The sequence below is a fragment of the Ciconia boyciana genome, chromosome 6, assembly GCF_034638445.1.
Source record: "Ciconia boyciana chromosome 6, ASM3463844v1, whole genome shotgun sequence".
Taxonomy (NCBI): domain Eukaryota; kingdom Metazoa; phylum Chordata; class Aves; order Ciconiiformes; family Ciconiidae; genus Ciconia; species Ciconia boyciana.
This window is the reverse complement of record NC_132939.1, coordinates 21,011,087-21,032,699: the sequence shown is the minus strand read 5'-3', so window position 1 is coordinate 21,032,699 and position 21,613 is coordinate 21,011,087. Positions and strand designations below refer to the sequence as shown.

The following is a 21,613-nucleotide window of genomic DNA, read 5'->3' as shown; positions in this document are numbered from 1 at the left end:
CACCCGTGTGCACACGTGCACGCACGCGGTGGTCATGCGTGCTTACAAAAACTCTTCACTTTGCCCCCCTCCAAGGTGGACGTGCCAGATGCAGTGGAACTGGGGGCACTCCCATCTCTTGCAAGCTGTTAAGTTCTCTTCTCACCAGCCAGAATATTTCAGAAGTATTTTCAGAAATGCAGGTGCATGCGGTTGTTGGGATCAGCTTGCTTTGAGTTACATTGCTGTTTCACCTTATGGCAGCCGTGCTCTCGGGGGCAATTATCTGTGTAGTAATTAATGAGGGAGTTTTCTCTGATGCTGCAGCGTGATTCACGCAGCTTCCAAAAGATTAGTTTGTTAGTTACCGAATAAAATATTTGCAGATGTACTCTGATGTGATAACATCTCTGACTGGAGATGACTCATTATGGACGCAGGAGTAAAGATCTGCAGGGCCAAAATGTGACTGCATGACCCAGAATTTTAGGCTCTTCCAGCAGCTAGCACGACCCCAGAGTCAGCAAGGGGAACTTTGTTCCTGGCTTTAATTTGCAGTGAAGTTCTGCAGTCAGGGCTGGGTGGAGTAAAAAGTCCTTTTGTCTCTTCTTCTTGCTGCTGCCTGTCTACAGTAGCAGGGAAGGAGGGACGGCAGTCACTCTCTCTCCATAAGAGCTGTAGTGCTGTTCTTGGGGAGCAGAGGGCGAAGATACCTTGACTTGCTAGCTCCCTTTCCTGAAATAGAGTATAGACAGCAAAAGTGGGCCAAGTGATACTAAACACTTGGTGCAACAAAGTTCGTGCTTTCTTAGAATCTTGTTTCATGGGTTAAAGGTGAGCTTGGGACAGCTAACTTCAGCCTCATAAGAAACCAGTTCCCATTAGCTTCCATGTTGGTTTTTATTTTTTCTGAAGTGTCTGTATAAACATTTTTTAATAACGAGACCCTGTTATCAAACACTGGGTTGCATTGCAAACACGCAGTAGTTCTGCCTTTTGGTAGTAGCCAGGACATGGAATATACAACCTAATTCCTTTGTCTGGAATACTAATACTACTCAACTTTGATTAGTATTAACCTTAAACATGCTACTCCTGACTTGCTCTAAAAGTAGCTGTAGGGGAGTCAGAGCTGCATGAATGAAAACTAGAATGAATTTGAGACTATACACTTGGCAACATAAATTGTGAAGAGTAAGGTAAGTAGGTTTTAGAAGTCATTTAAATTAGTGTCTTCTTCTGATGGTGTCTGCAGCAGGAGAATGCTTGAAGACTTGTTAGCTAATAATTCATAGTGAATACGTGCTGTGTGTGACTTAGCAGATGGTGTGAGCAGGGACCGAGCACGTCCATGTGCACTGGGTTTAGCCATAGCCAGCACTGGAAGTGAAAACCGTAACACACAGAAGGAAATATGATTTAACTCTGGGACCCTTTGACCTCTGAGTAGGAGCAGGGGACTACTTCTTCAAAATGCATGAAGTGGTCAAGTTTTGGCAGTAGAGGGGATAGCTGTTTCTTCTCAGGGGCTTGTGTAAAAACTGCTTGGGAATTAATCCATTGCTTTGTTTTGGCATCCTTGATATTGACAGAGAAACGTCAGGAACAAGCATATTACTGAAAGCTCCTTCTGTGGCAAAGGACCTTCAGTTAGAAAGTATGAGACAAAGAAAAAATAAAATTCATTAATCATACCTTACTGTACCATATGTAAAGTAATCAGGTTAGGATTATCTTCAGTGTTGCTGGCCTAATAAACAGAGCGTCTATCAGAAACATTTGTTTCAACAATACAATGAGAGTGACTGCTTTCCTTTACCTGTGTTCAGTGGTTTACAGAAAATAAAATTCTGCACCAAAACTAGCCTGAAATTTGAATAAATGATCAGTGCTTGAAGTGAATCATGAAATGAGCAATGTAATTCCTTCATGTTACTCCTAATGCCATATTTGTGTTTATGGATGTGTTGGCCTTGGTTGATGGTAGGTTCTGCTTTTGTAATTTAATTTAATTTCTTTCTTATTATAGGCACGCAGCTTGCAAATCTAATAATAAATTTCTGTAAATATTACTTTGGGAGGCATCTGTTCCTTAAGGAAGCCTTAGAACCGGTGTTTGTTTTATTTATAAAATATGCACAATGTAAATAGTCCCTGGAAGATCTTCTGCAAGGCTGGGGACGTGACGACATACAGGGACATTGCGATCCTTCAGGTCAGGCAAATCTGAATGAGTACTTGGAAAGAAATGTGACAAACTTCCACCTTTTTAGGGGCTTATCTGGTCACAGGTACAGTGACACAATGGCAAGTGTTCCCCATTGCCCTGGTAGCTAAGGGATGAGGTAAAGTAAGTTTGCAGCAAGTTCGCGGAAGGAACCATATTGTTTGTACATGAAGGGAGTTTCTGTGTGTGCATGGCTTTCTTTATCCTTGTGTCTCTGTACTAGACAGTGACGTCCTGTGTCAGTACGGGCAAGCTGTGTAGATGCACAAAATTTGGTGGAGGAGTTGTGGTTTATGTCAGTTGAGGGCTTATTCCTGAAAGGAGGAGTAGCCTTAGATGGAAAGAGATGTGTCATGTGATTGAGATTTTTCTTATTTGCTTTGTTCTGGCCATTAGATCAGCTGCACTGTTTCTACTTCAAAGGCTATAAAATGTTATGTAAATACATACACCATACATATGGTGTATCCATTGTGAGCTTACTTAAATCCACAGCATCCAGGGAAGAGATGATCAGAGGCACCCAATGCTTGGGGCCCCTGCAGTGGTAGAGGATGGATGAAGTGAGATAGGTCTGAATGACGCCTGTGGACAAACCATGCCCCAGAAGGCAGAGGGGTGAAAATGAGTGACATGAGTAAGAGAACTGTTACCTTTATTCCAAGATCAGAAGGGGGCCCATGACCATATTCTTTAATCTTCTGCAATGTTCCCTAAACAATGCATTAAAGTATATATTATTTATTATAATGTATATTATAAAAATTGATATTATAGAAGATAGCGAATCCACAATTTTGAAGTCCGAGAATCTCTATTTAAGAACTATTTTAGCTGTTTGGATGTGGTCCTGGGCAACTGTCCCTGCTTGAGCGTGGGGGTTGGACAAGATGATCTGCATCTGCAGGGGTCCTTTCCAACCTCAACTATTGCTGTGATTCTGTGAACTCCATGCTAGTCTCTACCTCCTCTGATAAACTGTCCTTGTATTTAGTTCCCCGCTGTTTAGTTCTTTATTATTCAGATAGTCTGATATCACGACTACAGTAGAGAATTCTGAGCTTTTGGTTGGTTTGGGATTTGATAAAGTGGTGTATTTTGTTTATGTTTGGGTAGTGGTTTTATGCAACTTAATGTTACCAAAGATGGAAGGTGGTTAAGCCCCCAATTTGATTTGCCACCATTTTTGCATTTTGCATTATCTTTGTATTATGCGCTGTTGCAATGTGAGTGGGACATTACACATGCATGGAGTTAAGCAAGTCAGTATATGCTTTTCTGGGTTAGAACCAGAAAGTTTAGAAATCATACAAATGATCCCTTATTTACATTTTGGTAGACCTAAAGGGTAGGAAAGTAGGATGGAAGGGATTATAACTTTCTGCTGGTTCAAAAAATGTTATTTGGCAAGAGTGCTATTCCTTTCAACCACAAAATCAGAAGAAAGGTAACTCCATAAGAGGACAGAGTGAGATGACTGTGCAGTCGGCTCAGATACGTTAATTTGGGTTATGTGTGTAGAGCAAATGATACCAGCATAAGCAAACCTCACTTAATTTTTAGCGATTACCTGCGATTTATGACTGAATTACCATGATGTAGCTCTTGGAAGAATCTTAATCAAACTGAACTGGGGTGACGTGTTGTCATACAAGAACAAAGATGTCTGTGAGAAAGAGAGAGGTAGAGATGGGTATAATTTTATTCTCCACCTTTGAAGGTGAACATTTTTAATGACATTTCTTGTAAACAATGTGAGATTTGAAGGAAGTAACAGTGGCCTAGTCTTAGGAAAAAGAAAGCAAGTCTTGAGTGCCTTCATCTATTCAAATAGAGCTTGAATTCTTTCTTTTATAAGGGATCTTGGAACCACATTGTCCCATCTCTATGTCCTGTGGATGGCTCACTGTGGGCTCTCAGATTTAGATGGGATCTCTTCCTGCAGCTCTCTAAAAGTAAGTATATCTTACTTACTACTCTAAAAGTGTCCATCCAAATGACAGTCTCAAAACTATCTTCAGTTGATACTCTTCTCTTTACTTGTACTCTTTATTCTCTTCTCACCCTTTGTTTTTCTAAAGGACTTTGGTTGGATGCCTTGAATTGCATGTGTTAGTTTAAAAGATGCTACAGTGTTTTTTGTTAAATGAGGTGTAACATTCAGGACTGATCCTGAAGATACCTAATGCAGCATAGCATTCATTGCCATATTAGCACTAGTTACTTAAGGCGGCAACAGCCACACTTGAAAAATGTTCACTTCCATGCTAATTTCATGCTGTGCCATGTAATATTTCAAATATTAGAAAACATTTTGCAAAGCTTGAGTGTTACTTGTGCAAGCCTGTGGTTTACACATTTATTCTGTTTACTTCTGCTGAGGAACTCTACATAGCCTATAACAATATCTCTGACCTGAGCCAACTGACCTGGTTGGATCACCTTGAGGTTTTGGACCTGGAAGGGAACAATATTGAGGACATCAACCAGATGCAGTACCTGGGACTTTGTTGCAAGCTGAGCCGCCTGACAGTGGAGGGCAACCTTATTTGTCTGAAGCCAAATGCAGAATCTGCAGAGGTGAGGACTTGGTTTGCATATATTGTGTTAATTTTTGGCAGTGCTTTTTTAGTTTGAGTTGGAAATGAGAAATGTCTCTGTATCTTCCTATTGTATCATTCTGAGTGATGACATGGGATGCATTTGCCACTTTCATTTCTGTTGATTTTGTCCTCTCATGGGTATCGCCTCCAAGTTGAACACAAATGAAATACAAGGAGTGCTAGTAAAGACTCAGGCCTGTTTCCTTGCAATGTGTTCCTTCTTACCTGTGAGAATGGGATTAAACTAGAAATCAGCTGTTCTGATCCATACAGCTGTTCTGTCTTCTCCCAGCTTGCAGTGCACACAGGCATCTTAAAGGAAGACCAAGGAGAGCATGGACCCCAGCTATATGGATCATTTTAGCCTGTAGGGATCTTGCAGCAGGTTAGAAAATAGGCAATATTTTTCTTACAAGATGTGCCAGTTGTCTCAATTAGATATCCATCTTTGGGCTTTTGCATTTCTTTTGGAGGCTCTCCAGTCCAACAGCAAGTGCTCCAGGACCACCACGCTCAAAAGTTGAACCCTCAGAAAAATGATGCTTGAGATGACTAGGAAAAGCTATATTGTAGGAACTGCTTGTTGTCCTTTTCCCTGAAAGGTTAAAATGAAATGACCAAAAAGACCTTCAGCAAAAGCTGAAGATACAAAATACAGTGTTTCACCTCTTATGTACTGAAATGACAAAATCATTTCTGCAGAGGTATTTTGTTGAGGGCTTGAGATCATCTGTGTCACAAAGATGAAAACACAGCAATACATTATCTGCTTTGGGTTTCAGGACACTGAACAAGGCAAGTAAGGGAGATCTAATTCTACATGAACAGTCTCAGAGCTGTATTACTCTCTTCCACTTTCCCCTGCTTCAAAAAAAAGCGTTGTTGGGATATAAACACAAGCATCTTGGCATGTACTGAAAAGGTAACTGGAGGAAAATTAGAGTTTAAAAAACTTGGTCAAATAAGAGTGTTCGTCATTTTGGTCACATAATGTCTAATGCATATCATCAGATGACAGTTTATGGCCAGCGCATGATACATTGTCATCCAGGTCTTTTGGAAAGTCACAGGGCTATGCACACACACATAGGTATGCAATACACAGCACTCACTAAGGATGGCGCAATCCCCAGTGGCACTGTAAAGAGCTGATAACGCAGGGGTTAGAAAGCAGAGCAGGACCTTCCATAGCTTCACTTTGCATTTCAAAGTGATCCTGCCCATGCCATTAATTTGCATAAAAGATTGGGTTTGATATTTGTCCTGGATTTAGACTTGAAAACTGAGGTGCTATCACTAAAACTCAATCATGTAATAGATATGTGCATATTTTAAATCTTTGCACTTTTTAGATACATGAGTTATTAGCATTTTTCAGATGTAATTATTGGCTTGATCATATCCCTCAGTAAAAGGAGCCACAGAAGGCAGTGCTTTAGCTATCATAATTTCTTTCTCTGGAATCCAAAAGAAAATATTATACACTTGCCTTTCTGTTTTGAACTGGTAAAAATATACTTCAGAGACAACACTTGTAACTATTTATAACCAAAATTATTTCTCCATCAACATTTCTCCCTTATGGAAGATGTAATCATGAGAGGAAAGAACATATTCCTACAGTAAGGAAGTACTGCCTGCTTCTGATAGAAAAGCATGCCTACTTACTCTTTTACTCCCACAGAGACAAATACAACTTCTGACACTTCCTTATCATAGCTTCCTACCCTGGAAATGGTGCGGTATATGCTAACAGCATAGAAAGTCTGCTTCTACTCCCTTGTCGTTCCAGCTGAATGAAAGTGGTATTTTTGGAGGACATATTTTTCACTTGGCATCTTCAGTCCTTAAATGTACTTGTAATGGAGAAATGTCAGCTTGCCCTTTGTTTGTTTAGCTGAGGAAATCAGTCCTTGGGATGCTGCTGTGTGTCGTCACATAATGGGAGTTCAAAGACGAGTGGTATGTGGTGGTGTGCCCTACTGCTCTTCTCCACACTGAATGGCTGTCTCTACTCCTGTGCAAGTAGTTGCATTCAAATGCCGGCCAGAATTTGGTGAGGGAATCTGCACAACAGTATGTTTTACACTGAGCTGTAACGGAGGCAGACTGTAAATTCACTGTAGTCTCCCATGTTGGGAAGCTGCTCAGCCCTACAAAGCTGGCCTGCCCTCAGCTGCCGAGAGCTTCTCCATGGGCTTTGTCGCTTTCTTGGTTTCAACTGATGTTGTTTGCATTTCTTCAGGATATAGAAAAGTCACGTGAAATATAGAAAAGAATAGATGTGGGCTTACTTTGGTGTGCCCTAGATGGCCAGCTCTAATTCCTCAAGCTCCTTCTTGTAGTCTGGCCCTTGCTACTGCTCTGTAAAAGCTCTCCTATTTATTTACTTTTAATCTGCAGAATGGTCCAGCTAAATTTACTGCTCTTTCTTCAGATGGCCTGTTTGCTCTCTATAATTCAATTTTCAGATGAGCTCATCTTCCCCTGTTATCTAAACCAAGAGCAACAACCTCATGATAAATTCCGCAGCCTCTGTTGCAGTAATGTAACATGAGCGTAACATGATGCTTCTCTCCAACAGGACATGGCTGGAAATTGGCTGTAGCCCAGGCACTGTTCAGAGCACATGGGGTATGGGGTAGCATGGCGATTGGTTGACTCATTTTCTAAATTAAGATTAAGGCTTAGTTAGAGAAATTTAGTGTCTGCCTCTTAACAACAACAAACACACACTTTATTTGGTGAGTTCCCTCTGCCAGCCTCGGTGCTGCATAGTGCGGAGGGAGGGAGCATAGAGCCAGCCAGGTCCCACAGAAAGATATCTGTTTGTTACAACTCTGTGTTTAATGAGGACTTGGCTTTGTGGGGTTTTCTAATATTGCATGCAATGTCTTGAGAAGTGTAACATTTATCTGGATGAAGCAATTGATTTGTAGGTAGCTGTCCATTCATATTCTGCCACTAGCAGTGCACTCTTGCTTTATACTTTAAGTAGAAGGGATCGCCATCACTATTTACTGCCTTTTGTAATCTGAGACTACTTTAACCAAAAATATTCCCATTGCAGAGCAGCACGACCCAGTCAGCCCTGAGGTATTGCTAAGTTTTCCCGAAGACAAAGGTGCCACATGAAGGTGTCTTTCTACCGCTGGAATCCACCAAGACAGCCCAATTCGCAGTGTGCTCTGAGCACAGTTGTAACTGTTCTGGACTGACCTTGCTGCTCAGAGGTCCCCAAGCATTGGCATGTGCTCATGAATCATTTTATAATATGTCAGCTCCACCCACACATACAGAAGGGGGCTGCACCCATGCTTTCCCCCATGGCTGTCACACTGAGTCCATGTGCATTGGGAGCAAACGCGTTGTTTTTCCAACACACAGAAAAGAAACCCAAGTGCAGTCCATTTTAGCCTTCTGTGCACCTGCTGTTGGCATGCGACCTCTTGCAGAAGAAAATGTAGTTTGAAGTAAGCCATCGCTTCTAACAGTGTCACACACCAAACCCCTGAAGACTGCCCCAGAAAATCAGTGCAGTTCATTCACTGTAGCTGGTTTATGGATGTGTCTAAAAATATAATCCATGGAAATGCTCTTTCTTTTTCCATCAGCAGGTGTAGCAACACTCATAACATGTTTTCAAGTCTTCCTATCACCTGAGTATTGATGCAGCAACCAGAGAATCGCAAAAACAGGGAGAGAGGCTGGCTGAATGCTGAGGGTGTCCAGGCTTTCCATGGGCATCAGTGGCCTTCTACGCTTTTGTACATTATACATAACATAACAAAGACAAATGCTAAAGTCATCAGTGGGTAAACAGCAAAGGAGCCTTTGGGCAGGGGACCTGTGTTTGCACTGCTCAGGACACATTCATGAGCAATTTGAGTATAAATTATGTGGGGAGAAAGCACAGTGAAATGAAACTCCTGACTGTATTTATTTATGTTAAATGAGGTCAATAGGTTTGCCTCGTAGAAGGCATTTCAAGTTATATGGCAGTCATACAAACTGAACACTGCTGTGCTGCTGGTGGAAGTTCACAGTCTGTTAAATAAACTGTTCAAGTGACCACTTTCTCAATTTCTCCAGGAACCAGATTATAATTACAGAGCTGAAGTAAAAAAACTCATTCCCCACTTGGAGTATCTGGATGAAATACCAGCAAGCCAGACTGCTCTCCTTCCTTCCAAGAAGATGCATGAGGATTGGCTAATCATCAAGGAATCCATCAAGGAAGGTGGTTTAGCTGGAGATATTTTATGGTTGGGTATGTCAGGTTCCCTATCAGGGTTCGTTTTTCAGGTTATGATGTATGAAAAAGAAAAATGAAGAGCAAGCTGGCCTCTTCAAAGCCAACATTTAATTATAGCGAAGGGACAAAGGATGTTGTCTTCTTCACTTGGGAAGTGAGGAAGCTGGAATTCAGCACAGTGCAGATCTAAGTGAAAGCTGTCCTAAGCTGGGCATCAAGATCAGAAAAATGCAGACGACTTCTAGAGCATCAAGCAAATCTAGCAGCAGCTGTGAGTCTGTACTTAGCGTTCATTCTGTGTGATGGGAAGAAGCAAAGCTTGGAAAGGAATGTTTCAACAACAGCTGTTCACAGCCCTTTCTGTGGTAGCAGTCAATTCCATGTAGCATGGATGTAGCAGGATTTCCTACTCCAATTTCATAATAGGAAAGGCAATTTGGTCACCATCCCTGAATGGTAGCAACATCCTAGCAACTGAGATTGCGTGGTCTCGTAATAGACCTGTTCCATTTCCTTTGCCTCTGTGATTAAGTCCATTACATTCATTAGTAGAGAGTAAATGGTTTGAAAATAAATCTCTTGTCCCCTTGCCTATAGCCATGGTTATAGTTCCTATGTCCATGCTCTCACGTATCATGCTACATGCACTTTACCACGTACCATTAAATATTACAAAGTATTTCCTATAACTGCTCCTGTTGCTTCCCATTAGTGTGGGCAATGCAGTTGGCTTCCCAGCTCCCCCAGTTGTGGTTTGCCTGCCAACTGTACTCCATTAAAAATTTAGTTTGTTTTGGAATAAGTACATATTTTTGTCATTTATTTAATACCTGTGGGTCCAAATCATTAGTTGTAATAGTAGTTATGGTAAGGAAAAAATCCATTAAAATCTGATCCCTCAGTGATCCTGCTTTGGCAACATCAGCTGTGGTTCAGAAAACTAGTTAACAAAGTGGGCTGACAGAAACAGTAGGGATGGAGCACAAAATCCTGAATTCTTACTGTTTCCTACTGTAACCAGACTTATATTCTTGCCTTCAGCTCTAAACTGATGAGCTCATATGGTCAGGTTCAGATATCCCGATATTTTTTTCTTTCCTATAGCAATGTTGACTTGGGTACTTTTCATTCATGGTGTATTTCATGGGTTTGTATTAACAACTATGGCCAAGATCTTTTAAAGGTCTCTAACACTCAGCTCTTAAGGAAATGGCCATGTTATTGCAGAGCTGATTGAACCACTGTGGAGCTGGTAGATGCTCAACATTTTACAAAGCACGCTATTCATCTAGGCACCGAAATGAAATTCTCTCTCCTGTCGGTTGTTAGCTGCGCTTGCTGCTCTTACAGCTGTGCTGTGCTCCCAGGACAGCCAGCGGTTGAGCAGGTAAGAGGACAGGGCTTTGTCTGCCTTCGCTAGCTTTTGTATAATCTACCCTGCCCTGTAGCATTACAAAAACTCAGGTTTCGCCTTTCTTTCTGTGGTAGAGAAGTATCTGTCTCTGAGGCAGTACTGGAAAAATCTATTACTGCCATTCCCAGATTTCCATAACTCCTGGTATGTGGTTTGCCCTGATTGACTAATAGCTCTGATAAGGTGGCCATCACCATCTGTGTTGTGCCTGGGCATTTAAGCAATACATTTTAAGACCGGGGCCTTGGACAGTGTCTGTGACAAGCCTGCAGTGGTTCCCCCGCAGGCAGGTGGGCAGCAAATGAGAGGCAGCTTACTCTTACCCTAGGCATGCAGACAGGGGAAGTAGCAGAGCCCTGGACATATCCAGGCTCACCTGTGGGGCAATCGGAGGCGAGTGGCGAGCACAGAGTGGTTCCTGACCCCATCCTTAGCTAGCAGCCTGTTCCTGGTGCCCAGGAGCAGGAGGAGGGTGGGAAGGGACTTTGGTTTAGTTGGGGATCCCCAGGTTCTGCCATCTGCAGAGGACAGCTACAGGGGACTGCATGCAGCACTAGGAAGCCCACTGTCTTGAGGCTTGACCCGTTCCAGCATGTTTTTTGTAGCTGCAATGACAGATTGTTCTGTCTCCTACAGCTCCAAGTGTGCAGCAGCAGTCACCGTATTGGCAGTGTACCGTGATGGTGTGGTTTGAAGCCTTGCATGACTGTACCTACACTAGCAAAACCTCTCTCTTAGATCCGTATCTTGGGGCAGTAGCAAGGCAGCCTGGATGCAGCCCAAGACCCTCAACAACTTCCAGACTTGGAACTGCGCAGTGGTCTGCTAATGCAGGGAAATCTAGCAATGTCTTCCTGTTGTATGCTGGCTGTCCTCTTCCAGATCCCACTGTTTCTGATGAGCTGTTCCCAGAAGATGACTCCAGTGATTTGACACATGGTAATGTATGTTTTTTAATCGTGTTCTTTCCCACACCTCCACCTCCTTCTGAATGTTATTATTGCTAATGAAAGCCTGGGTGCTTTGAATACCACCCATCCATGCTGCTGCTACATCAGGTTCAGCATATGTTTTCATCCATGGGACTCACCTGCTGTAGTGTGGGCTTTCCTTTATTTCCCCCTGCAGCAGAAGGTGCAAGTCTTCTGGGCTTCCCCCTCCTCAGCTCCTCGCCCCTATGCATTATGTGCTGCTGTCCCTCTTGACAGCCCCATGCTGCAATGGTGCTCCCTTCCTGAAGTTGCCTTTCACACCTCGTCAAAAGCTGTCGTGCTCAGTCCTTTAAATTATACGTCAGCCTAGCAGGGACTCACTTAAGTCACATCTGGGCACATCTTGTTCAGTCATAGGAATGTGGTCCAAGGTAGTCCTCTAGAAAGGCGTGGTGATGCACATTCACTCACTATTGGATCATGTACTCAAACTATGTGTACTGCAGTCTCATACTGCAGTAGCATCGCTGCTGTCAATGAGCACTTTCTTTCGGGTTTCCAGGGGTGGGTCCCTCAGCAAGAGGAGTCAGTTCCGTGACTTCACATACCTGATCTACAGGCATACCACTGCCCTTCGTTCCCTGGCCACCTGGAAGTACTGCCAAGTTAGCAGCTCCTGGGGACAGCTGGATGGAAAGCGAGTTCAATTCTGGTACAATATTTGGCACTTCCCAAGACAACCTTCCCTGGCTCCTGGGAAGACCTTGACAGTGCAATTCCACTGGCCTGTAGAGTGCAGATTAGATAGGAAGATGGTGTTTGTTTTCCTAGCATTGTGGGCTGCTTCTCTCAGATGCCAGTCCCACCTCAGTTCCATGCTGTAGGTAGGACTCAGGATGATAAACTAGATGAAGCAATGCAGTATCAACAGCTGAGTGCGCATTTGGAAAAGTACGTGGAAAGCGAGTACAGCTTGCCAGGGAATGAGACCATAAATTCACGTGCACTTTTAGGTAGTTAGCACTACTGATAGAGACAGCTTCACCCAGTCTTCACTGCTTCTTCCTGCCCCTTTGCTGCCTTGTCTCTTGCTTTGGCAAGAGCATCTGCATAGCCACACCAGGAACCTGATTCTGATCAAGATCCAGCTGAAAAATAACCCAGCAAAACAAACAAAAATAACCCCCCAAAAAGCATATTTAGCTTTAATCTGGATCTGTTCCCCGATCTGACTCACTATGTGGCCACACAAATGTTTCCACCAGCACAGTGGAGGAGACAGGGCAGGAGCAGAAGGAGACAGATTCTGCTAGAAACAGAGAAACTGCCTCTTCGCAGCAGTGTCAGGCCATGCCAGCTGACACTGTGAACCTACACGATGAAATATTACATCCTCCTGTCTATGGGAAATTATGTTGACTGTTTTCAAAGACAGCACCATTTGTTAAACGCTGGAGTAAAATGTTTTCTTTTTTCCTTTTTTCTTAGGACTCAGTCAAGTTATATGTGGGAACCCCACCAAGGCCCTTTGTGCAAGGAGGCAAAAGCTAGGTGTATGTTTTTCTTGTATACTTTATATTCCTGCCTGGTGAGCCACATAAATCCTGGGATAAACTGAACTCCCACTGTGGCTTGTGGTAGCTCACTGTCTTCTGTAGCCCAAAAGCCCCCAACATGCAATTGGCCTTGAGGAGGACAGAGTCTCTTGCCCTGATGTTACAAAGGTGCCCATGTGCTAGCAGCAATTAACCATCAGCTGTAAAGGAACTCATGAAAATCACATATTGGATGCTGGCGGCGCATTTCGTATCATCCTGGCTGAGCAAAGCATAAGGCAGGATTGCAAAATTTGATGGTATTTCTACAACAGCTATTAAGCAAAAGATTTTTTTCAGCAGTGTTTCTTTGATGTTGGCGTAAATAGATCGCTAATGCTGCAAGGTCATTCCTATTGACTAAACAAACACAAAGCCAAAGTTTGTTCCTCTTGGAAGTGGGGTGGTACCCCAGCCCTGCGGGTTACTCCAGCCCTGTGGTTCTGCCTGCTCATTTCAGCAGTAACTTAGTGAGAGGATACCCATGTGTGTAAGGGGGTGCAGTCTGGCTTGTCATGGTTAGCTTTTGTGGGCCCTGAGGTTCAACACGGCACACATGCACGTGCATACGTTTAAACAGGCTGTGCTAAATCAGGGAAACAGCATGCACAGGACACCTGCACCACTGCACTGTTCAGCAGCCTCACTTAATGCTGATAACAGATGTTAAAGACCCACTGGAAAAAATGTGTCCCTCCCTTGTCTCTCTGCTGCCACTGCCTGAGCACTGGAAGCTTTTCTGAAACAAGTTTGAACATTTGAGTGAATTACTGTGTGTTATAAACTAGGATGTGGAAGGGGACTGTGGTCATATGCTGAATGATGCGGTTTCTGTGGTACTGGTCCTAATATGCTTATTGGCATAGATGCTACAGGCTTATACACCAGCGAGATATAAATCAACATTTTTGTTACTGCCGCCTTGGGTTCCTCAAGCTGTAACGGTGCACACGACTGGGGTGTGGGGCTTCTTAAAACTGAAGAGCAAAAAAATGGTAAGGGGTGATCTGAAAACTCAGGAGTAATAGCAGACTTTGATGCCTTCTGAAATCCACAATCTAGAAGTGGAGCTGGGGAGAGCTCCTGAGGTTATCAAGATAACTTCTGTCATTTTTGCAGCCACTTGCAGTGAGCCCTTTGAAACTCTGCGGTATGAGGACAGAAAACCTTTACGGCTCTGGAGGAGGAGATCTGCACCAGGAAGATGTGTTCTCTGAACAGAGAGTATGGAGAGAGCAGCATAAGCGGTGAGACCACCAGAGAAATCTTGTCATGCAGTAAAACGAGCATTCATTTTCTGCTGCAATAATAAAATAAAGTGTTTGGCCACCTAGTGGCGGTTTCAAGGGATAGTCTTGGCCTCCTGCCTTCTTGTCCCTGCGGTGGCAATCCTTCCATCAGTCCTCCCTGCTGGAGCATCTGCGGCATGGGCAAGGGAGAAGAAACCTAGGGGAAGCTCTGACGTCTCTCTAGAGCAGGCTGAAGACCAGCATAGGCAGGATGGGCTTGCTTGCTTAGCGAGAGCAAGGAAATGACTTTTCATAACTGTAAGAAATTCTTGGCCCTGACAGTGTTTACCTTCAGACAGAGAAAGAAGTGAAAGAGGATGAGGTTTTCTGCAAGCATCACATTGGCCTAACCAAATGAAAGGCTGAAAGGAAAATAATGCCATGCTGAGATTCCCTCATCTCATAGACAGATAATGGCTGTTTTGGAAGTAAAAATGGCTTTATTTCTCTGAGCTTACTTCACTGTGTAGTATTTTAAACCTGCCCCATTTCACTTGATTAACTTTAGGACACTTTCAGATAATTAGACGCAGGCAGCTTAGATGGCTGATCCATTTAGAATGATTTTCCATATCTCCAGGAAAGTGGGAAATCACAGTGGGTGACTAAATCCACTATCTGGGTGTTTGCCTGTGTGGCCATGCTAAGCTGCACTTGGCTGGCTGCATATTCACAGCTCAAAGGCTAACTAAAGGTGTGATACTTTATGTTGTCCAGGTGCCTGCAGACAGATCAGCAAGAAAAAGACGCCCAAGCACTGAAGGTGACTCTTAGTGATGAGGAAGAGGGTGAAGACTGCAGCCTGACTGACAGCTGTGAAGATGAGTTGAGGGAGACCTGTGGTGAGGACCTCATTGAAAGGATTTCTCTTGATTGTTCTTCCCACTCCTGTCTCTCCCAGTCTTCCTCAGGTACTGGACCTAAACCTCTGGTGAAGGGTTAGCATTGGGTAGTGACATGTGCTACTAACCATTTGTAGATAGGTGTATTAGTAACTGCAGTGTTTTATGAGGCCTGGCTTCTGTGCTGTAGAGCAGCAATTTGGAAATATCACTGTAGAGCCAGACCCTAAGTAATCCATTCCAGTTTTTAAGCAGGACATGGTGGCCAGCTGTTTTGACCATCAGTTGATATATTTCAGCATGGATCTGTAAAATTAAGAGGAACAAAGCTGGATCTTACACCAGCTTAGCATCAAGTCTAGAGGAAGGATGTGCCTCTGTCTTTTACCTTGTGTCATTAATTTATGGCAGTGCCAGGTGAGTCTAAAATACTGTTGTTCCAACTGAGCTATATTTTACCCCACTTGGCACTGATGGAAATAATGGCTGAGCTAATGATTAAGGTTTAACTGGGTAACTGGGAATTCTGGAAAGATATGCAACCAAAGGGATGCATTCAGTAGAGTTTAAAAATGAAACATGCTCTTCTACTCAGGAACAAAACCAAAGACCTCTCTGGAATTGCATTTACATGAATGAAAGCAGAATTTCCACTCTTCACTACTTGTTGAATATCTTATTTAAGAATATTAGAAACATTAATAATCTTTATTCCAAATACATATCAAGTAGAGGAGCTTACAAAAGTACAACTTTAATCTATTTATATTGTTAATAATTACTTTTTTTTGCCTCAATAAATATTAGCATATGAGTTTTCATTTTACATTTCTTTCAAGGGCAAAAATGGATCTATTAAAATTTGGAAAAATATAATATATTTTGGGAAAAACAGAAGTATGATTAAACTATTCAAAGCCTCTGTGTATTAAATGTAATATAAACAATATCTCCTTAACAAGAACAGAAGCTCTTTGGAAAAATCTAAAGGAATGGCCTATTGTCCACTGACCACAGAAGTCTTAAATTATGATCTCATGATCTCTTTAGATTTAATCTGATCTTTTTTAGATTTAATATGATTTCTTTAGATTGAGTATGATTTATTATGATCTCATCATCTTTTTAGATTGAGTAGACAATGCCCTGAACATCTCATGGTGTACCAGTGTCATGCCCTATAGGACTATAAAAGTGAATGGTTGGGCATAGATCTGCCCATCTTTTGAGACTAAGGGAGTGGTTTGATATTTAGTATTACCTAAGTGGGGCCGGAGGGGCAGATAACCCAGATCCCAAATCACAAGCAGCTGGCCATAATAACCAAGATTCAAATAATCAAACACAGTAGCCTTTGTCCATTGTCACTAATAGACATATGTGTTTTGCAGAGCAAATACTTGATAAAACTTTAGCAACTGGTAGACTTTATTTAGCAAGGCAGTTAAAATACACTTGACCTCTGTGACTTGAGACTGTGTCAAGATTTGGAGAAGTGTTTAAATGCTTAACTTAAGGTGTTTAAATGCTTAACACTTAACCTCAGAAGTGTGTCCTACCCAATGTGATTTTCTCACAGAACAACTTGTTGCTGGAAACAATCCTTCTGACCAGGAAAGGACAAGTCATCTGAGCAAAACTGCTCTTATGTAGAAGTGTTTGCAGCATCAGATCCATATAATCTGCACTCTTTGGAAGTCGTTGAGTTTTATTTCGGGCTTTGAGTCAGGCATACCAGTCTTTCAGAGTGTCTTCACTTAAAAACAAATACAAAACCCTATGAAGTTTAGACACTTTTAAAGCATATAGTATAATGGAAACTGTTCAGTGAAAATTTTATATCAGCTCTATGTAGTTACCTAAGCAGTAAAGTACATTCCCATCAATTAGGAGCTATAAAGCTGAACTTTCTAGGCCTGGGTTTTGGTAGCACATTCTTTAGATTGTGTTCCTACCCTGGACCTTGCACATCAGGTGCTTAGATACAGTTGGTTCTTTTAATAGACAAGAGCAATCAGATCCCTGCTATATATAGAATGGTTTTAAGCATATATGCATGCACGTTGTATTCATAAGTCAGCAACAAGATTTTTCTTCTCTGTATGTTGCACCGGAGGATTACATGGGCTAAAATATGAACAGCCAGATAGTAGCCCTGCATGTAGTGCAATATTTTCCCTAGCAGTCAGGCACTTTCTATAATTTTAAGGCTAGTCTCAAGATCTTATTCTTACACCTCTGCCTCTGATTTAAAAAAAAGTGGATCCACTCATCTGTGATTATTCCTGTGCCTTGAATTTCAGATCGCTGGATGGGGTCCTCAGGTATTTAAAACAAGTCAGTGCAAACACTGGCTAGGAATGATGCAGGTATGATCCTGCCTGAGAACCGGAGGATGGGTGAGCTGGTCTGTCCATCTTGAGCTGTGCATGACTCGTGAGCAGTTCCAGTGCTTGGCACATCACCAGCAGTACTGGCAGGGAAGCTGCTGAGTAACCCAAACCCCCAACTATCAGGGGAAGCAATTCAACAAGGCCAGCATCACTGTGTGCCCTGGGACACATCTGCCCACCTAGCTCCATCATACAGCGTTCTCAGAAACCTTTTGCTCATTGCGTCGGTCATTTAGCAGTAAGATGAACTGGTAAATCACTGTGCTTCCCCCCCCTGTTTCAGGTTCATTACAGGCTCAGGAAAGTGCAGTGTTCTCCAACCTGAACTGTTGTCTAATTCCATCCCCTCCAAAAAGCCCTTCACCTGCATCTGTAACAGGTGTTGCAGCAAGAGCCTGGAAAACAAGGAACCACAGGGTAAGACGCCTAAAAATACCCAGCCAAGAGGAGGACAGGCAGCGGACACAGCGATGCCAGTCAAGGGCTCATCAAGAAACTTCAGCCCAGCCTCTGGGCAAGGAACTTGCTGTCCTGAGCCAGCACAATGTGCTGGCTGCCTCTGGATCCCAAGGGCAGCGCCAGCCTGCTGGGAACACCGGCCAGCAAAGGCCTATTTCAGGACCAGCAGCTGTTGGATCAACAAGCGTCAGGTACGCACACTGCCAGCAGCACTGCCTGCAGTGTGTCTGGGGAAAACAGAAGGGACTTCACGGCAGGAAAAAGCAGACTTCTGTGTTGTCTCTGGAGTCTCCTGCCTGTTCTGTAAAAGGAACTCCTTTTATTTGTGCTGACATTTACTTTTTATGTCTAACGCTAAATGAAACATTTTCTCATGTTCTTTATAGCTTGAACATTGGAAATTTAGTATTTTCTTGAATAATAGCTCAGAATTTTCCTGTGTTCTTACTGTTCCATTCCCATATTCCCCACGCAGGGCCAATGCCCAAAGTTACATTAATTCATGTTAGAAAGAGCTTTGGAAAATAAAGTAGGCATTAGATAAGTGTCATATGCACCAAAACAACGGTATTTCTGAACCCGCTTACTGTAAGATTAGCATTGTGTTGCTTCTTTGAAGAAATAAAACTGAGGAGTTGTGACACAACATCTTGATTTTGAAGTTAATGTAGTTATTATAGAGCAGTATAGGCAGAGAGCACATGCCTTGTGTGGGAAGCTGGTGTACCTTGTGCTGCTCCCAGGCCTGGAAGCTTCTGGTTCAGTTTTCAGAGCAGGAGACAGCAGAGCTGGTGGGGAGAATGCAGATATTCAGACCGAGAGTGCAATTTCACCACAGTGTTTCTTTCTTTTCCTCAGGCCTATCATGGATGAGAGCCCTCCTGGAGAGATCAACCACCACCAGTCAGCTGTCTGCTCATCCATAAAAGCCTCAGAGAGGTTTGGGCTGATGAACGCTGCTTGGCCCCTGACTGCCAGGGCCATGCTGCAGTCATTGCCAGACAGACCCACTGCCTCAACAACATCTCAGAACAAAAGTCCCTGGTCCTAGAAGATACCCAGGTGGCAGCATGTGTTGGAGCCATGTACACAGCACAGTCTTGAAGGATCGATGCTATCTTTCAGCTGCTTCTGCAAGCTAAACACAGAGCTGTGCAAGTAGAGCAGTTCAAACAAATGACATGATTTGCCTCAATTAAGGCCACAGCTGGTCCAGAAATGCTTTCTTTAAAGAGCACCTGCTGGTCAACAGAAGAGCTAATCAACCTCTTTATTACATAAAAACATGGTTATTTTTGCAGCCTTCATGCACTAAAACAGAAAAAGTCCTAACATATTTCCTCTCATCCACACCATGCCCAGCTCTGTGAGTCAGGCAGGGACACTGAACCAAGCAGAGCATGGAGCCTGCAGTTTGTGGAGTGAGCCGGAGGAGGTGAGAGACACAGGGCATTCCCTCTCACGCTCAGCCGCCTAACCTAGCAGCAGCCCCATGGTGTATCTTCTGCAATCCTGGATGTTTAACATGCAAGGGACAAAGCCAAGAGCTTGAGGGGAAGCGTTGACCAGAGTGGGTGGGTAAGGGAGGGGTGCGTTGCCCAGGGAAGAGCCCAAGAAGGCTGGGTGATTTCAGAGCTGATGCCCCCACAGGAGCTCACCCCATTCACAGGCATCCGAGGTTCTTGTTGCCTGCATCACTATGGGAGCAAATGCTGACCAAGTGGCTCATCCCAATATTAACATTTGTTTGCTCTATAGCTACCTGGAAGGATTTCTCTCGCTTCCTATGGATAGACATTGCATATCGGAATTTCATTAGCAGAGCCAACCTCTGTAAGCAGGACCTAAGAGCATCCCCTGTGTGTGCCATTAGAATCAGGCATCCCACCTCTATTTTTTTTTAGATCAAATAGACTTTCCAATTTCATATGACTGAATAATTTTAAGTAATGCTGCAGCAAAGACAAGGCAGGGAAGTAAGGGAATAACCTCTTGTTTTTTCAATAGGGCATTTGTTTTATATTCAGGTGAGATTAAAAACATCTGTTTTAGTGACTGCAGACTGTGAGATGCTGATCCAAATGACTGTGCTTTACAACTTTATTGATGTTGCAGTCTGAAACCAAGTGCCATCACATTTTTTTCCAGTTTAAGTCACTATGTTAGATATATATTTTTAAATCAGTTGATAAAACAGTAATTACATGATGAGTTAATGAATGTTATGAGTTATGAGCATGAGTTATGTCTTCTTTCTACTGGTCAGCTTAATGTAGAGGAGCAGAGTAATAGAGAAAGCCACAAAACTTTGGCTCGTCATAGTGATACTTGCACCACTTTCTCCTACAAAATAATCTGGAGCTTGAAGGTGGTTTGCCCAGTTTTGGTGAGTCCTAGATGGAAATCATCCATCAAAAATCATTAAAAACTATGTGGCATGTGATTCTGTGCAATACTATCAATGCAGACAGGATTTCCCATCAGATGTTGCCCAACAACAGTGCCTGTGTCCTTAAACAGGCTTCTAAACTTGACTTTTTGCCAGTGTCGCTGACCATGACCACCACCAAAAAAATCTGACCTTGTAAAAGAAAGAAGAAAGTGTCAGCATAGTTTTCAGAAATGCTCTGCGCTCTACCACCTTCTTGAAGTCTGGAGCCCTCACTGGCAGTCTGCACTGCAACAGTCAGCACTGTTGACAATCAGGCCCTTCTCTATAGCCAGGGTTGTATCAGTGGGTGATGGGTAGGACTGTCTTCTCCAAATATTCAGAGCCTCCTTCTCAATTTGCATCTTTGATTTCAAAGGGGTGGAGGGAAAAAAAACATAAGTGGAAGCATTTGTGTGTGGAAATTGGGGCAGCTAGATGAGTCTGCATGTATGCATCTGCAGATGCAAAACTGGGTATGGATTTGGAAAGTACCCTCAAAAGTACCTGTGAGCTCATCTTGTGGCAAACACAACTTGGCTCTGTACGTGCATGGGGCAAGGAGCTTCTCTGTGGTGGTGGACAGGGCTTGGAGAAATGAAAAAAAGCTCTGCCCTCATGTGTGGAAAGTAAGAGTCACTGAGGCCTTCATCAAAACCATTTAACTCGGGGTTTCCTGTTTTAACTTCCCTTCAGGTACCCCAGTGATAACTCTCAGGGGTGCAGGCAAATGTGTGACCTTCAAAACAGCCACCCCACCCCTTATTAACCAGCTCTGCCCCCCTAATGGCCTAACCAAGGCAGTTGCATGCCATGTAGTGGCGTGGCATGTGTGTACAGAGACAGGAGAAGGTGTCCACTCTACCCATTGATCACTGCATCGGCTGGTGACCCAGCACCTTCTCAGGTGTGTATCAGTAGAGACAGGTATGTAAGATTGGGCTTGGAGCCATGTGCTCTTGTGTCCTGGCAGTGCCACTGTGAGGATTTAGTGTCCAGAGCTAACTTGAAGGCCTGAGGAGTGAAGCAGTTGGCATGAGTGCTGTGGCTTTAGTGGCACTGTCCTGCAGCAGAAAGCATCGATGCCGGAAGCTGGGGGCCCTGGGGCACTTGGAGGGCAGCATCTTGATGCCACTCTCCTCATTTGAACCTCTGTGTTATGTGCAGGAAAGCAAAAGCTCTGCTCTCAGATGGACC

At 43.3% G+C, this 21,613-nt stretch overlaps 1 protein-coding gene across 1 annotated transcript in view; it reads left to right on the top strand.

Moving 5' to 3' along the window:
* The window catches only part of LRRC56 (leucine rich repeat containing 56), a 65,291-nt gene extending 45,169 nt beyond the window's left edge, over window positions 1-20,122 (top strand). The window contains exons 5-13 of the mRNA XM_072865066.1: window positions 4,065-4,161; window positions 4,589-4,786; window positions 8,902-9,079; window positions 11,115-11,417; window positions 12,899-12,963; window positions 14,125-14,252; window positions 15,012-15,205; window positions 17,813-18,179; window positions 18,847-20,122. Of these exons, the coding sequence (XP_072721167.1) occupies window positions 4,065-4,161; window positions 4,589-4,786; window positions 8,902-9,079; window positions 11,115-11,417; window positions 12,899-12,963; window positions 14,125-14,252; window positions 15,012-15,205; window positions 17,813-18,179; window positions 18,847-19,039 (1,723 nt within the window). The 3' untranslated portion in view covers window positions 19,040-20,122. The remainder of the gene's footprint in view (window positions 1-4,064; window positions 4,162-4,588; window positions 4,787-8,901; window positions 9,080-11,114; window positions 11,418-12,898; window positions 12,964-14,124; window positions 14,253-15,011; window positions 15,206-17,812; window positions 18,180-18,846) is intronic.
* Window positions 20,123-21,613: the final 1,491 nt, after the last annotated feature.